The sequence below is a fragment of the Heptranchias perlo genome, chromosome 38 (assembly GCF_035084215.1).
Source record: "Heptranchias perlo isolate sHepPer1 chromosome 38, sHepPer1.hap1, whole genome shotgun sequence".
Taxonomy (NCBI): Eukaryota; Metazoa; Chordata; class Chondrichthyes; order Hexanchiformes; family Hexanchidae; genus Heptranchias; species Heptranchias perlo.
This window is the reverse complement of record NC_090362.1, coordinates 7,957,059-7,974,831: the sequence shown is the minus strand read 5'-3', so window position 1 is coordinate 7,974,831 and position 17,773 is coordinate 7,957,059. Positions and strand designations below refer to the sequence as shown.

At 47.4% G+C, this 17,773-nt stretch overlaps 1 protein-coding gene across 3 annotated transcripts in view; it reads right to left on the bottom strand.

Moving 5' to 3' along the window:
* Positions 1-503: 503 nt before the first annotated feature.
* Positions 504-17,773, bottom strand: part of LOC137304701 (AP-3 complex subunit beta-2) — a 100,023-nt gene continuing 82,753 nt past the window's right edge. For 2 of the 3 annotated variants that reach the window (XM_067973366.1, XM_067973368.1), the window contains 3 exons: positions 8,741-8,764; positions 6,641-6,779; positions 504-5,108 (listed from right to left, as the gene is read on the bottom strand). In XM_067973366.1, the coding sequence (XP_067829467.1) occupies positions 4,958-5,108; positions 6,641-6,779; positions 8,741-8,764 (314 nt within the window). In that variant the 3' untranslated portion in view covers positions 504-4,957. The remainder of the gene's footprint in view (positions 5,109-6,640; positions 6,780-8,740; positions 8,765-17,773) is intronic. The other variant, XM_067973367.1, reaches the window with a different exon arrangement.

The following is a 17,773-nucleotide window of genomic DNA, read 5'->3' as shown; positions in this document are numbered from 1 at the left end:
TGACCCTGGTGATTAGTGACAGGAAAGCCGCCCTGGTGAGGATTGGGTACTGCTCAATCAACGCTTTTCAGCAGGTGATTGTTCAGAACGAACTTGCATTTATATAGCGCCTTTCACGACCTCGGGACATCCCAAAGCCCTTCACAGCCAATGAAGTACTTTTGAAGGGTAGTCACTGTTGCAATGTAGGAAACGCAGCAGCCAATTTGTGCACAGCAAGATCCCACAGACAGTGATGTGATTATCTGTTTTAGTGATGTTGGTTGAGGGATAAATATCGGCCAGGACACCGGGGAGGACTCCCCTGCTCTTCTTCGAAATAGCGCCATGGGATCCTTTATGTCCACCTGAGAGGGCAGACGGGGCCTCGTTTAATGTCATATTGTTGAATCAGTGTACTGAGCGGATACAATCGATGGGCCTTGTGTCACTGATTGTTTTAATAGTCCAGAAGATAAGGCAGGCCATCTATAACAATGAATAAATGACCAAGACTGCAAGGCTTCTGGTTTCTTTCTCGTTTTTAATTTCAAGTTTTTGTACAATAAATTAACCTGCCGAAGCAGTCCTGTAAACAGCAACGTAATACTGCACAACCAAACAGCCATAGGAAAGACGACACTCAGCAAAGCAACAAGGAACTAAAGTAGTTACTAATGAAACACAGCTAAATGCATCAAGAAAAGGGCCTCTCTCTCACCGGAAACCCTAGGGAACAGAGGAGGAATCAGGATTTCATTACTGTCTGTATGTCGCCGTTACCTCATTGCAGCTGTACGATATCACGACTGTGGGATTATCTCTGTGGTTTCACTTGATCCGTTTGCTGAGAAGGTTCACTGGCACCTGATGTGACAATCACTTAATATCTGCACCGTGTTTGTGGGGACCGCTGTAACACCAGCTCGGTGACGGTACGAATGGAGAAAGAATGTTACTCTGGTGATTAACACCAGTGACACTCGTGTGCACAGTGGGCCTCTCTTGGTCCCTAAATAAAACAGCACTGCACTGCCATCGATCAGATGTCCTGTACTCCTTGTCAGTGAGTGACGGCACTGCCATTGGCACAGGTAATAAATACACAGTGGGGATGGCGCCAGCGCAACACGGGATCAAGGAGCTCGTTAATACCACGTGTGTCATGCAGTAAGCGGACATGGAAAATTCAATCACCTGCTCACTAGGCCACATATCACTTCCCAGTGTCAGTAACCCAAGGAGGCATGAAACTGTCCCCGTCCTGCTTGGGACTCCTTCCCTCGAGCTTCCGATCTTTTCTTCCCTCCCCATTTTGTTTGGAGGGGGGGGGGGGGGGGGGGAAACGCTAAGATTCCGTGGGCGTTCCAGCAAAATCCCACCCTGAGTTCAGGAAAAGTCACAAACTCGGTCAGTACCTGAATCCGCTGGGTCCCTGACACTGGGGTGAGGATTTTTGGGAGGGGCTTTTGTGGGAAGGGGTTGGGGGGAGGAAACTCACACCTCCCCCTACATGGTCACTGATGTAAGAGGGGGCAGGGACTCCTGCACCCCGGCCCTCAGTTGGGACCCGGCGAAGGGTTGGCGCAAGTATGTTTGGTCGTGCCAGGTTTACATACCAATGCAGGGAGGGGAAATGTGGGGCCCACCTGGAGATCTAGGCAGAGTTCGGGGACTGAACCCCTAATATCGAGGGATGGAATTCATTATTTATTTTTACAGTAGCCTATTCCTCTTTTGCTGGGGGGGGGGGGCAAGGAGATACAGAAATTCCCCCCACCCCCAACATCTAACCAGACTTCCTGGACACTGAGTGTGTGGGGGCATCACAGATGTGCCCCAATCTGTTGAAGAACCACTACCCATGGCCCATCCACCTCACCACCCGGAAGTGGCAGGGATGGAGGCTACAGACGGGCACATTCCACCCCCCCGCAAATTTTCTCGGCCTTTATTAGGATCTCTTCACAATCTGTAAATTAAAGCTGGGCCTTTCAGGAGTGAAATCAGGAAGCACTTTTTCACACAAAGGGAAGTGGAAATGTGGAATTCTCTCCCTAAAAGCCGATGTGATGTTGGGACAATTGAAATTTTGAGATCGACATAATTTATGAGGTGAGGGTATCAAGGGAGATGGAGCTAAGACGGGTAAATGGAGTTGAGGTACAGTTTGGCCATGATCGAGTTGAATGGTGGAGCAGGCCCGAGGGGCTGAATGGCCACCCCCTGTTCCTCATGTTTCCTTGCTCTGGTTAGAAGGTGAAGTACAATTTTGGATGAATAAAAAGACAATGTAGAAACCATCGTATAGGGTGTGCAGATGCCATGTTTGAGAATTTGTACTACAGTGTACGACATGAAAACCAGTGCACAGTCTTACTCTTTTTGCAGAAGGAACTTATACTCGACCGTTAAACGTTTGGCCAATTCCCCGGTTTCATTTGCAATTCATCTTTGTAACAACCAGCTCCGTGCAATAAAACTTTCAATTAAAAAGTGTTACTAAAAGTCCTACTTGTCAAGAGCTTAAATATTTTGTTCGGAGGGATATTCTGCTCGCACGTTATGTGCTTCTGAAGAACTTCGCACGAGTTAAATAAAATCAAATTAAAAGAGAACAGAATAAAAATTTGCAGTCTTTCACAGAGATTGGATAAGAACAGTGTGGGATATTTGTCAGGTATTTTCATAGTGTTCTATACTCCGATAACGATCTATAGATTAAAAATAGTGCATCTGCACACATTTCCTGCCAACTTTTTCCATTATATCATTCCCTATTTTCCACATTTATGATGGTAATTGCCTTTGCAAACTTGTCATGTTATATTTCCACGGACCCTCTGGTGGAGGCTGCAGTGCCCCCGCTGGTGGGAGGGTGTAATTACAGAGTGACATGTTTACATAGGCAGCTTCCATCACCAATGAAGACAGGAATTTACAATGGAAACATAAAAATGACAGAATGTATGACTGTAAAATGGGGACTAAGTTACATCTACATGGCTTAGTCCAATTATCCCCACTCACCAACCCCACTTCATCTGAACACTTTGGTTTTGACTCCCTTTGTGCAATGCCACAGCTGATTGACTGGTATTTTATTAAAAGCAGTGAGTTAGGGTCTTCTGGTTGTCTGATTGGACAATTTGCCCTGCTCTCATCTAGAAATCTATTTAGTCCCTGGGAACGCCACAATTTTAAAATTCTCATCCTTGTTTTCAAATCCCTCCATGGCCTCGCCCCTCCCAATCTCTCTAACCTTCTCTAGCCCTACAATCCTCAGAGATCTCTGCGCTCCTCCAATTCTGGCCTCTTGCGCATTCCCGATTTTAATCGCTCCACCATTGGCGGCCGTACCTTCAGCTGCCTGGGCCCTAAGCTCCGGAATTCCCTCTCTAAACCGCTCCACCTCTCTACCTCTCTCTCCTCCTTTAAGACGCTCCTTAAAGCCTACCTCATTGACCAAGCTTTTGGTCACCTGACCTATGTAGCTCGGTGTAAAATGGTGTGTGATAACCCTCCCCTGCGAAGTGCTTACTACGTTAAAGGCGCTATATAAATGCAAGTTGTTGAATCATGTGATCCATAATTCCATTATTATAATGATCTTATTGGTCAGTGGGAGCCACATGGCTGAGTATCATCAGTCAAGTGAATGCCAGGGACCAATCCTGACTTTCCTGCTCCCTGTAGGCCTCTTGGCCTCTCTCCCAGCCCACCCCCAGGCAGGCCTCTTGCCCAGGTTCAGGGCCTGCCCCACAGCTTTCCCTGATGGCACTAGCCTGCAGCCTCCACCCAAACCTACCTCCCCCTGCATCCGGTCCCAGCACCCACCCGGACCTACGCTCACTGATTCTCCCATTACCCTGCCTCTTCGATGGGTCTCTCCCCACTGGGTCCCTCCTAGAGGGAGTGGGTGTTTCCTGTCACGGAGCAGTTCAGATGGCCGCCTAGCGCCAGCAATCCAAGGAGGCATCTCGGGGGGATAGGCACATGCCCATGATAGCTCCTGGCTCCTGTCCAAGTATAGGCTGCTGCTGGAGAATAACAAGGCATCACCCGAGGAATTCTCAAGCTGAGAGGAAATTGAGAAATGATCATCTCAAAAAACAGATTCCCTCAATAAATGCAGCAACATTTTTATAAATTGCTGCTGCAAAAACTATTAAAACATTTTGAGCCTACAGCGACATACAGTATTTTCAGGTCACTAGGCAACAGTTAATGAGTTTGAGGCTCTGCTTTGCTGACAGTGTAGACTCAGTTTGATATGTATTGCTGGGAACCAGCGTTCAGTTGTGCATCAAATATCCCTCTGACTGAAAATGTTCAATTGGAAAGTGCAGCATTTCATGTAAAATTACTAATAATGATTAATTTTGAGCATCACAATTTCTGAACAATCACACTCCTACAGGCAGACCAGCCTAGCAGATTGATTAAGATGGGGGGGTGACTAAAAGCTTGGTTAAAGAGGTAGGTTTTAAGGAGGGTCTTAAAGGGAGAAAGAGAGGTGGAGAGGCAGTGGTTGAGGGAGGGAATTTCAAAACAAGTAAACACAAGTGATTAAAACCCAATAGAATTCACCTTGATCCCATTGCTGCTCGCTTCTCAAACAGAACCAGGTGGGGGGGTCAAATCCTGAGAGGGAAATTAAATGCTAGTCCAATTGAAACAGGGTCAAATTCTTAAATGGAGTGGGGACAGGACAAAGAATTGACTGCTCGTCTTTAAGCAGTTTCAGTGCTATGAATCCATCGCTCGTCTTCCCATCACTAAGTTACTCAGGGTCCCATCATGCAGTATAGAAGGGATACTGGAGAAGGTTCCCTTCTAACTGAGCGAATGTTTTCATTTTTGTGTCTGTTTTTCCTGCAGTCAGTGGTTTCTTGAGCGGCCGGGTGCTGCCCAGGGTTGCGGAGGTTGCAAGAGCTGAGAGGGAGGCCCCGTCGGATCGAGGGGCACGCGAGGTGGATCACTGGGTCAGTGCCAGCATTATGTCTTTCACCATCATTGTACCAATCACCATCTTCTCACAGTTTACAGTCAGCTGAGCGGCACCGCTCTCCTTGGTCACCACGGTAACGAGAACCAAAGCTCCGCCACTCACTGTCTGAGCGGCAAACCTAACGGCAAAGAGGAGACAAAGCAGGTCAGCCTAAGAAACGACAATTTGGTTTTGCATCAAATACCCCTCTGACTGAAAATGTTCAATTGGAAAGTGCAGCATTTATATTTAAATGTAAAACTACTAACAATGATTAATTTTGAGCTTTTAAATAATTACGGCTACTGCATATAGTTGCCGGTACTCAACACCAACTGTGCTTGTAGCCGCAGAGGTTTACAGCACACGAGGCCATTCAGCCCATTGTGTCTGTGCCAACTCTTTGCTAGAACGATCCAGCACTAATCCCACTCCCCTACACTCTGCGTCCTCCTCTGCCTCAACCACTCCCTGTGGGAAAAACTACATACCCCACCCTCACATAAACACCATCTAGAAAACTGCATTCATTATCGCTGATTGTTCTATTCAGTATAGGTCAGCAGGCAGCCCAGTTTTTGACCAACTAGGAGCTTGCATCATGAAGACTCGGGGTAATGCAGTAATTTATATCCCACGAATGGGCAAACCATTCTCACAGTGGAAAGAATTAATAGACCACCGTTATCAGTCTCACACTCCTGGAGGGCAAATTTCCATTGCTAAGGGGGCATCAGTGTACTGTTGTGATCAATCTCTCACTATTTGGGTATATTACCACCATACCACTGTTGTGACAGAGGCCAGGGCAGGACTGCTCTGCTGTAATTGATCCATGTTAATTTCCTGCGTCCATGCCATCTGATTCCGTTGGAAAGATTGGATGGTCATCTCTCTGCGGGTATCCCTTTCTAGTTTTCCCCTCTTAATGATGTTCGCTTCTAACCAGTTATAGAGTCATAGAGTCATAGAGTTATACAGCACGGATAGAGGCCCTTCGGCCCATCGTGTCCGCGCCGGCCATCAGGCCCTGTCTAATCTAATCCCATATTCCAGCATTTGGTCCGTAGCCTTGTATGCTATGGCATTTCAAGTGCTCATCCAAATGCTTCTTGAATGTTGTGAGGGTTCCTGCCTCCACAACCCTTTCAGGCAGTGAGTTCCAGACTCCAACCACCCTCTGGGTGAAAAAGTTCTCTCTCAAATCCCCTCTAAACCTCCCGCCTTTTACCTTGAATCTATGCCCCCTTGTTAAAGAACCCTCAACGAAGGGAAAAAGCTCCTTAGTATCCATCCGATCTGTGCCCCTCATAATTTTGTACAAGAGTACACAGTTGCTAAGAGCTGTGTAACGATAGATGGACTTTTCCCTTGTCCCTAGAAGGAAGGGCCTGGCCTCAGCCTTGAGCCTCCCCATATGTTACAGCCAGGATCAGGGATTTACCATGTGGTGACCTTGTGGTCCATGGAACATTATGGTGCAGCTTCACTGTCCAGCCAGCAAGCCACCTAGTTCTTTACTGATCTCCTGACTTAAACCTTCATCACCATTTTCGATCTGCCTACATCCAGAACATTTCTCGGCTCATTTGAAATCACCCCCCACAGGAAAACATGCTGTTAAAGTAAAACTTGGGCAACTGCGAGTTTGATTCAGGCCCCTCCGTTTACCTGTACTCATTGTCCAGTCCACAGGGCACGCGGCCAAGGTTAGCGGTGGACATCACCCGCTGGACAATGGCTTGGTCACTCCGGCACTTCTCCAGGAGGGTCAGTTTCTCGTTGATTTCATTCATTCCCATCAGTTTTCCTTTGAAGGGTCGCAGAAAGGAGGCAGATAGGTTAGGCCACTTGTAGAATGCCTGTATCTCAGCATCAATTCCCCCTCCCTCCCCATAACAAAAGAGGGATGCTTTCCTGCTAGAAAATTAAGTTAATGAAACTCAGGGCTGTTCTGGGTGAAGCTGAAATTCCTCAGCACGCTCTAAACAATCAAGGGAAAGTTTAGTATGTCACGTATATGCTCGCCATTGTCCTCTGTCTAGTTTGTCTAGTTATGCATTATTCCTTGGCTAGGAAGGACCAGGCCATTGCTGGTAGCACGGCCGAGTTTGGGGACTCACTGTGTTCCTGTGGTACAAGTTGCTGGAGAATCAATGTACCCACTAGATTTAGAGCCAGCGAGAAGGTCCAGCAGTGTAACTCGGTTGGTGCTGTACTTGCAATTGGGCAGCGATGGGTTCATATTTTGGTGGGATCTTGGTGGGATCTACCAGCCCAGTTCCGAATAGTTTGCCTGGTTCTCAATGAAGCTTGAAGACAGGGAAACACTTGCTTTCACTTCCGGGCAGGGAAGATTGTTTTATTGATTATTTATATCTGAGGGCGAGGCTATTTGTTTAAAGTATTCCCCATTGAATGTTCTTCCTGCATCTCCTGCGGCTGAGTGGGCAGATGGACAACCTGCTCCCAGGGATCCCTCAGTGTTCCTCTGTATGCAACCAATGCAAGGTGCACAAGAATGGCCCTAGAGAGTGTATCTGTGTGTCTCTCCCTCCATATTCCTTTCCCATGGTGGCCTGTGCCTGGTACCCCCCCCCTGCCACAATGGCTTGGCTGAGATTAGGAATGTCGCAGAAGCACAGGCATCAACCTGTACCCCCATCAGCTCTATGCTGCAGTACGATGGGTCTTCCAACCTGCTGTGCCACTGCACCGCCCTCCCCGATTCCACTCCTGAGGAGGTTGTAGGATGGTTACAGCACGGAAGGCGGCCATTCGGTCCGTCAAGCCCGTGCCGGCTCTCTGCAAGACCAATCCAGCTAGTCCCACTCCCCCACAGGCACATGGTTCTGAAGCAAGTGGTGTTGGGCTGCGGATGACAGACTGATGGCCAGGATTGTTCCAGTGCTCTGTTATTGATCCCATCTCCATTGGGCCACGGGCGTAGATGGGATCAATAATAGAGCACCGGAACAACCCTGGCCATCAGTCTGTCATCCGCAGCCCGACACCACTTGCTCCAGAACCATGTGCCTGTGGATTCAACTCCCAGCGATCAAGGCTGTCTGCCAGATCGATCGGCACTGCATTTTCCGTGCAGCTTGGTCCTTAAGGGCAGAGATTGCAAAGAATCTTACGCCCAGACCAAGGAGGTTAAGAAATGGGCACCGTGGACCATAATCTGGTAATGGTGGTTTTTGGATTTGGGGGGGGTGCAGGTAAGAGTTGCTGAAAAAAGAAATCAAACAACAAAGTGAGAAGATGAGCTGGTCTCACTCAATGAACTTTTCCTCTTTTTTTAATTCTTGGGTTCTCATCAAAAACAAACATCGGAGATCCGTGGGAGGGAACATTCCGTAAAGTAGATTCCTCCCTCCCGACCCTGGTTTTACAAACTTCACTGCTGTTTAAAGAGGCCGTTACGCCTGGGAAATGAGAACAGCCAAAGAGCCATGCATCATTTACCTCACCGTGACACATGCGCAAGCAATGCAATGACTTTTCCGTGATGCAGCAAAACACATCACCGCGTCCAAGTGTTTGTTAAACCAACCGGGAGAGAAAAAAAAGGGATGTTTGCCAAACACCACTGGATTAAAGAACAGAGCTTACCCTTTTAAGAAAGTATAAACATGGATCAGGTAATGCTCTACTACTATAAAGCACGGACATTACAGACAAACACAGCGGCGGTGTGAGAAGCAGCAATGTGCAGCAGGATTTACATCCACATGTTTACACGCTGAGCCTCATTGTGCATCTACTTACCGGCGCTGGTATTTAACAGCTGTTCTACGAGAGCAAGTGGGGAAACAAAGTGCAATGAGGTAAAAAAATATATATCGAACTGTGGAACGATATAAAGCAAGCCTCCGAAATCAGCCGTCGCCAAGGGCAGTACTCCAGATTGACGCGCAGCCCCCTGTTAATGCCAGGACTGCCTGTGCTGGGTTCTCAGCTCCGATCATATAGAATCATAGAATGATACAGCACAGAAGGAGGCCATTCAGCCCATCGTGAAAGAGCTATCCAATTAGTCCCACTCCTCTGCCCTTTCTCCATTGCCCTGCAAATATTTCCCCTTCAAGTATTTATCCAATTCCCTTTTGAAAGTTATTACTGAATCTGCTTCTGCCACCCCTTCACGCAGCGCATTCCAGATCATAACAACTCGCTGCCTAAAGAAGTTTCTCCTCATCTCGCCTCTGGTTCTTTTGCCAATTACCATAAATTTGTGTCCTCTGTTTACTGACTCTTCTGCCACTGGAAACAGTTTCTCCTTATTTACTCTATCAAAACCCTTCATGGTTTTGAACACCTCTATTAAATCTCCCCTGCTCCAAGGAGAACAACCCCAGCTTCTCTATATTTATATAAATAAATATAAATCTGTTTATATTTGATTTGAGGGCGAGGAATGCCAGTTCCCAGAGAATGGAATACTTTTCTGTATTCTAACAGTATTTAGCCGTCTCGGATCAAGTCTGGCAAGGTTCACATTAAGACCACAGCTTTTGCTAAACAGCCCCATCGATCATTTTCGGATAAGGCCATTTTCATGTTTCCCTCCTGTCCGATTGACGAGTATGTTCGTTGTGATTCGAACTGAATCCCAGCCTTGTTCAGTGGGCTCCAAAAACTGCCCAGATTTCACTTCAGATTCTACACCGCGAGATCAGAGTGAGAGCACCTTCGATCCCTTAGGCAAGAGTTCAAAGTCAGGCCCTGCGTCCTAGCCCATTGACTCCCCTTCAGAGACGGGAGGACCTTTGCCCTCACTGTGTGAGTTGAACTTCAGTCCTAAAGGTTAAAGGGCAGTGTTCTATCCCACTGCCTCACCCAGTACCCCCATCAATATTAAAGTGTCAGCCATGGCTCAGTGGTAGCCCTCTCGCCTCTGAATCAAAAAGTTGTGGGTTCAAGTCCCACTCCAGAGCTGTGAGCACACAACCTAGGCCGACACTACCAGTGCATTACTGAGGGAGTGCTGCACTGTCGGAGGTGCTGTCTTTCGCAGGAGACATTAAACCGAGTCTGTCCTCTCAGGTGGACATAAAAGATCCCAAGGCACTATTTTGATGAAGAGCAGGGGGAGTTCTCCACAGTGACCAGGCCAATATTTATCCCTCAACCAGCATCAATAAAAAAAAAATTATTTAGTCATTACCTCATTGCTGTTTGTGGGACCTTGCTGTGCGCAAATTGGCTGCTGTGTTTCCTACATTTACAACAGTGACGACACGTCAAGTGTACTTCATCGGTTGTGATGCGTTTTTGGACATCCTGAGGTCATGAAAGGCGCTATATAAACGCAAGTCTTTTTTTTTTCACTCCTGTGCAGCAGTGACTCGATTGTCTTACACGAGCTTTGCCTGGAGCAGTTATGGCCTGTCGTATTAACACCAGCCTGAGCCAGAGCGAGATCTCGCACCTCATCTCAAAACATTACCCGCTTGCTGCTCAGCTGGCCTAGAAAAATACTAATCGGACCAAATTACCATCGAGTCCGAGCAAGGGATAACTGGATGGGATCTATTCACTGGTGAGTAAAGAAATAAATCCTGCTCATTTACTGGCATCTCAGAGCTCTGAGCCATCAGGTTACAGGCTCGGAGGGTTTCCAAAGGCAACTTTGAAAATGGATTGATGTATTTTCTGCCAAAGGAGCGTATTAATCAACAGTGGAGGAAGGAAGTGATTAAAGAGCAAATTCCATCATCAGGACCTCTCAAGAAGCAATCGGTTATCAGGAATTATGATTAACAACCTCGAGTTGCGCCCCTCCCCCCCCCCCCCGTTACTTCTGTTGATTTGTTGGACAGTTTTATTTAAACACTCAGTGCTGATGTCTTCTTCAGAGCAATTGAAACCGTCAGTGCAATAGAGCTGAATGGACATGTACAATCGAAACGAAAATCAGTGAAACACTCTGGGTTCCCTCACATTACAGGATTCAGTCATTCCTTGCCAAATTCCCTCAGTTATGTCTTCAGCACTCGCTGTCTTTTTTTGCCCTCCTGTTAGGACCATGGGAACTGGTGGCGAAGAAAAGTCAAGGCCCATCTAGTTTGCCTTCTACCATCCAGGTAATCACATGATACAACGACAATGGAGTTGCTGACTAATCATAGCAATCAATCTCTCTCAATAAGTCTACAACAGACCCAGACACGAGGCGAGGTAAACCCCCCGTGGGGGAGAGCTTTGGGAACCAGAGGTCCAAAGTCACCTGTTCCTCCCAAGCCTGTTACACTCAGCACATGTCACGCCTCAAATTACTCATATAATGTGTCCCGAGTGTTATTGTCTGAAAGAAATCTCGCTCATTTATATTCGAATTAATCAATACTAACTGCTTCCGAGGCGGCCTGTTCCACAGATCAACCACTCGCTCACTGAAATGACGTTTCTGCAGGTTAATTTTGAATTTACCTCACTTCAGGCCGTGTTGAAAGTGAGACTCCCTCTTTTTAAGGAGAGCCCTGAGGGAAGGGACTCCCCTTCCCGGTCCTCAGGAAACACTGGCATCTCCTTTCAGCTCACCACTGGAGTGTGGCTGAGATTGGTAACAGCGTGCGACAGGTCATGGGGGGACATGACTCAATATCTAACCACCCTGCACTGAGGCTCCAAAAGCAGTGTGCCACAACACTGCCGTACCAGCCAAGCCACCGCTAATCTATATTACATTAAATGTGCTATGTATGCCACTCGCTCCTTATTTGGGCATTACCATTCCGTGTCACGGAGTCACGCTTGCAAATGCAAACATCTACCACTAGATGGAGCGTCAGAAGCAGCAGGTCCCCATACCTAAACCTACAGCTTCACTCATGCACTCTGAGGGAAACTCGCTCTGTCCTGATTTTCCGTGGGCAATGCCACGGGACATCCACATTAAAACTGTAACCTCGGCGGAAATCCTGGAGAAACGGTGCAAGTGGCCATTTTTGGCTGTTTCTTTTGCGGGAGGGTGCAGGGGGTTGCGGGGGGGGGAGATTTCTGCCGATCTATCTCTGGAGAATTCCTGCGGGAAATCCCAGATATGGGCGTCTAATTGGACAGACCCCATCCTTTAATAGTAAGAGTTTAAGGCGAAACATTGCCACATGGGGAAAACAATCGAGAGCGGATTTTCCTGGGTCTGTGCCCAGGCACACTAGATCATCTGGACCCAGCGATTATGGACAACCGGGTGGGTCAGAGCGCCCACCTGTAAGAGAACCCACTCGATCTTCTTGCGCTGACCCAGGAAAATCTCCCCATAAACGGAAATTACCTCTTAGAAATACCATGGAAAAAAAAAACTTAGAATCATAGAATCTTACAGCAGAGAAAGAGGCCATTTGGCCCATCATGCTGGTACCAGCTCTTTGAAAGAGCAATCCCATTAGTCCCACGCCCCGGCTCTTTCCCCATAGCCCTGCACTTTTTGTCCCATTTATACTTCTCTCCTTGGATTCGATCAGTATATAAGATGGCCCACATTGGGTATTCTAGTCAAAAGAAAAAATGACTTATCTTGTCCATCAATTAAACAAACGGCGGGAGTTTCCTCGGACGCTCCGCTGCAGTACGCTTGCCACAAGTGGGGCGGAAACCCCGTTTAACGAGATGGAGACGGGATTTCCGCCGCGCTTTCTGGCCGAGTTGGGGCGGCGGAGCAGGAGCTGCTCAGAGGAAATTCCGGATCGGGGGGTTTCCGGCAAAGAACCTCCGAGCAGATTGCCAGCCAGTGGGGTCAGTCGGGGCATCCCAAGAGCTGAAGGCTTCCTTTGGGGAATGCTGTAGACAAAACCCTTGCAATCCCTGTAACAACAAGACGTGTGTGTGTGTGTGAGTGTGAGTGTGTGTGTGAGTGTGTGAGTGTGTGTGTGTGTGTGAGTGTGTGAGTGTGAGTGTGTGAGTGTGTGAGTGTGAGTGTGTGTGTGTGAGTGTGTTGGAGGGGGCGGTACATTGGGACCACTGAGGTCCTCTAGGATTCCACGAGGGTAATTTTAACTTTGGACGTAAGTGTAAAACGGGCGGTGTCGAATTAGCTACAAGTTATACTTCTGTCCGATTTCCCCTTCCACTGACTGGAATTGAATGGAAGATCCAGGTGTGGTGTCTAAACAGGCGGCTAATTCTATATTGCTCGTTTTACACCATCGCCCAATTTAAAATTATCCCCGCCCACCCCCCCCCGCCATATGACTGAAAATGTTGAATATTGCACACTAGAGTTAGTTAGGTCGTGGTCGGGGGTGTCTCCTCTCTCCTTCACCCTCCCCACTTACTGACGAGCTGAGATAGACTCCCGTTTTATACGCTTTTACTTTGCATTGAGGTCAGATGGGGGTGGGGGCGGCAGGTGAAACGGACGGTCGATCTGATCGCGTCAGTTTCCCGCCGGGTGGGTTCGGTTGGAATAACCCCGTGGTGCCGTCCTTGGTCATTAATATAGACACAGGCAGGAGGAGGCTTTGCTGTAGGGGTGACCTGCCTGGAACCTAAAGTCAGTCCGCTCAAAACCCCTGGATCAGAAACAGTTTTAGCTTCACTTTGGATAAAGAAAGAAAAGAAAAATCCATGTGCACACATCCCATAATAGGTGCACAGCAGTATTCTCTGAGCTGCTGTGGTGCACAGAGTGAGTGGGGGGGTGAGGAGGGCATTTTTCCCCATTTTGCAGCGTTCCTGCTATCGTGGGGGTGACCGTGAGCGGGTGAGCTGCTTATTAGTGGCTAAAGTCACCGCAAGAAAGATTGGCACTCGTCAAACAAACCATTTAAAAACCGGGCCCTGGCAGTCGGGTTGGGAGGCGATCAAATCGGGATGTGGGTGTCATTGGCAAGGCTGGCATTTATTGCCCATCCCTAGTTGCCCTGGATACAATTGTGTGGCTTGCTAGGCCACTTTAGAGCGCAGTTAAGAGTTGATCACGTTGGTGTGGGACTGGGGTCATATATCAGACAGACAAGGTAAGAACGGCAGATTATGGCCAGTACCTCCGCAATTTCCACCCTTACTTCCCTCAGCATCCTAGGATGCATCCCACCCGGACTGGGTGACTTATCTACTGTGAGTACAGCCAGCCTTTCTGGTACCTCCTCTATCAATTTTTAGCCCATCCAGTATCTTAACTGCATCTTCCTTTACTGAGATTCTGGCAGCATCTTCTTCCTTGGTAAAGACAGATACAAAGTACTCATTTAGTACCTCGGCCTCTATCAGTACATCTCCTTTTTGGTCCCTGATCAGCCCCACCCCTCCTCTTACTACCCGTTTACTGTTTACATGCCTATCGAAGACTTTTGGATTCCCTTTTATGTTGGCTGCCAGTCTATTCTTGTACTCTCTCTTTGTCCCTCTTATTTCCTTTTTCACTTCCCTTCTGAACTTTCTATATTCAGCCTGGTTCTCACTTATGTCATCAACCTGACATCTGTCATACACCCCCTTTTTCTGCTTCATCTTACTCTCTTTCTCTTCTGTCATCCAGGGAGCTCTGGCTTTAGTTGCCCTATCCTACTCCCACATGGAAATGTATCTAGACTGTACCCAAATTATCTCCTCCTTAAAGGCCGCCCACTGTTCAATTACAGTTTTGCCTGCCAATCTTTGATTCCAATTTACCCGGGCCAAATCTGTTCTCATCCCATTGAAATTGGCCCTCCTCCAATTGAGTATTTTTACTTTAGAGTGGTCCATGTCCTTTTCCATAGCTATTCTAAACCTTATGATACTATGATCACTGTTCCCTAAATGTTCCCCCACTGACACTTGCTCCACTTGGCCCGCCTCATTCCCCAGAACCAAGTTCAGCAATGCCTCCTTCCTCATTGGGCCGGAAACGTACTGGTCAAGAAAGTTCTCCTGAACACATTTCAAAAATTCCTCCCCCTCTTTGCCCCTTATATTATTACTATCCCAGTCTATATTAGGATGTGGAGATGGACTGGGGTTGACAATTGTAAACAATTTTACAACACCAAGTTATAGTCCAACTATTTTATTTGAAAATCACAAGCTTTCGGAGGCTTCCTCCTTCCTCAGGTGAATGTGAGGAAGGAGGAAGCCTCCGAAAGCTTGGTGTTGTAAAATTGTTTACAATTATATTAGGATAGTTGAAGTCCCCCATGCAGCTATTGCACCTCTCTAATTTCCCTGCAAATTTGCTCCTCTGTATCCTTCCCACAAGTTGGTGGCCTATAGAATACACCCAGTAGTGTAATGGCACCGCTATTGTTTCTTAACTCTAACCAAATAGGTTCTGTCCTTGACCCCTCCAGGACATCCTCTCTCTCCAGCACTGCAATATTCTCCTTAATCAATACCACCACTCCCCCCCCCCTTTCTTCCCTATCTTTCCTGAACACCTTGTATCCAGGAATATTTAGTACCCAATCCTGCCCTTTTTTGAGCCAGGTCTCCATTATCACCACAACATCATAGTCCCATGTGCCTAACCGCACCTGCAGCTCTCCAACCTTGTCTACCACGCTTTGTGCGTTTACACACATGCACTGTAAACCCATTTTAGACTTTCTTGTACTCTCTCTTAGTCTGGTCCCATCTACTACTGTACTATTTCTTGCTCTAGTGCTATCTTTTATGACAATCCGACAGCTTCCTGGTCACTTTTACTGATACTGGTTTTTTATTAGCAGATTTTCTTCTAACTGAATTCAAATTCACAAAGTGCCGTGGAGGGAATCAAACTCACATTCTCTGGATTACTAGTCCAGGTCCCTGGATTACTAGTCCAGGTCCCTGGATTACTAGTCCAGGTCCCTGGATTACTAGTCCAGTAACGTGACAGTACTGATAAACTGATTGGTTGACTCAAGGAGTGGGGGGAGGGGAAACAATGGGGCAATGAAGTCAACGGGGAGTAATATTGGGCGGGGAGTAAAACTGGCCTTTCACCCGATCCTGTGGGCTTCCTGCTCGATGAGTTAAAATTAAAATGACCCTCAATGTGATAAATCCTGAGTTCAGGCAGACACAGTGTTAACACTCCCCACGGTTCAGACAACACAGTGTTAACACTCCCCACGGTTCAGACAACACAGTGTTAACACTCCCCATTGTTCAGACAACACAGTGCTAACACTCCCCATAGTTCAGACAACACAGTGTTAACACTCCCCATTGTTCAGACAACACAGTGTTAACACTCCCCATTGTTCAGACAACACAGTGTTAACACTCCCCATAGTTCAGACAACACAGTGTTAACACTCCCCATAGTTCAGACAACACAGTGTTAACACTCCCCACGGTTCAGACAACACAGTGTTAACACTCCCCATAGTTCAGACAACACAGTGTTAACACTCCCCATGGTTCAGACAACACAGTGTTAACACTCCCCATTGTTCAGACAGCACAGTGTTAACACTCCCCATAGTTCAGACAGCACAGTGTTAACACTCCCCATAGTTCAGACAACACAGTGTTAACACTCCCCATAGTTCAGACAACACAGTGTTAACACTCCCCATAGTTCAGACAACACAGTGTTAACACTCCCCATTGTTCAGACAGCACAGTGTTAACACTCCCCATAGTTCAGACAGCACAGTGTTAACACTCCCCATAGTTCAGACAACACAGTGTTAACACTCCCCATAGTTCAGACAACACAGTGTTAACACTCCCCATAGTTCAGACAACACAGTGTTAACACTCCCCATAGTTCAGACAACACAGTGTTAACACTCCCCATAGTTCAGACAACAGTGTTAACACTCCCCACGGTTCAGACAACGCAGTGTTAACACTCCCCATGGTTCAGACAACGCAGTGTTAACACTCCCCACGGTTCAGAAAACAGTGTTAACACTCCCCACGGTTCAGACAACACAGTGTTAACACTCCCCACGGTTCAGACAACACAGTGTTAACACTTCCCACGGTTCAGACAACGCAGTGTTAACACTCCCCACAGTTCAGACAACACAGTGTTAACACTCCCCACGGTTCAGACAACAGTGTTAACACTCCCCATAGTTCAGACAACACAGTGTTAACACTCCCCATAGTTCAGACAACACAGTGTTAACACTCCCCACAGTTCAGACAACACAGTGTTAACACTCCCCACGGTTCAGACAACAGTGTTAACACTCCCCATAGTTCAGACAACACAGTGTTAACACTCCCCACGGTTCAGACAACACAGTGTTAACACTCCCCACGGTTCAGACAGCACAGTGTTAACACTCCCCACGGTTCAGACAACACAGTGTTAACACTCCCCACGGTTCAGACAGCACAGTGTTAACACTCCCCACAGTTCAGACAACAGTGTTAACACTCCCCATAGTTCAGACAACGCAGTGTTAACACTCCCCATAGTTCAGACAACGCAGTGTTAACACTCCCCACGGTTCAGACAACACAGTGTTAACACTCCCCATAGTTCAGACAACGCAGTGTTAACACTCCCCACAGTTCAGACAACACAGTGTTAACACTCCCCATAGTTCAGACAACACAGTGTTAACACTCCCCATAGTTCAGACAACGCAGTGTTAACACTCCCCACAGTTCAGACAACACAGTGTTAACACTCCCCATAGTTCAGACAACACAGTGTTAACACTCCCCATAGTTCAGACAACAGTGTTAACACTCCCCATAGTTCAGACAACACAGTGTTAACACTCCCCATAGTTCAGACAACACAGTGTTAACACTCCCCACAGTTCAGACAACACAGTGTTAACACTCCCCACGGTTCAGACAACACAGTGTTAACACTCCCCATAGTTCAGACAACACAGTGTTAACACTCCCCACGGTTCAGACAAC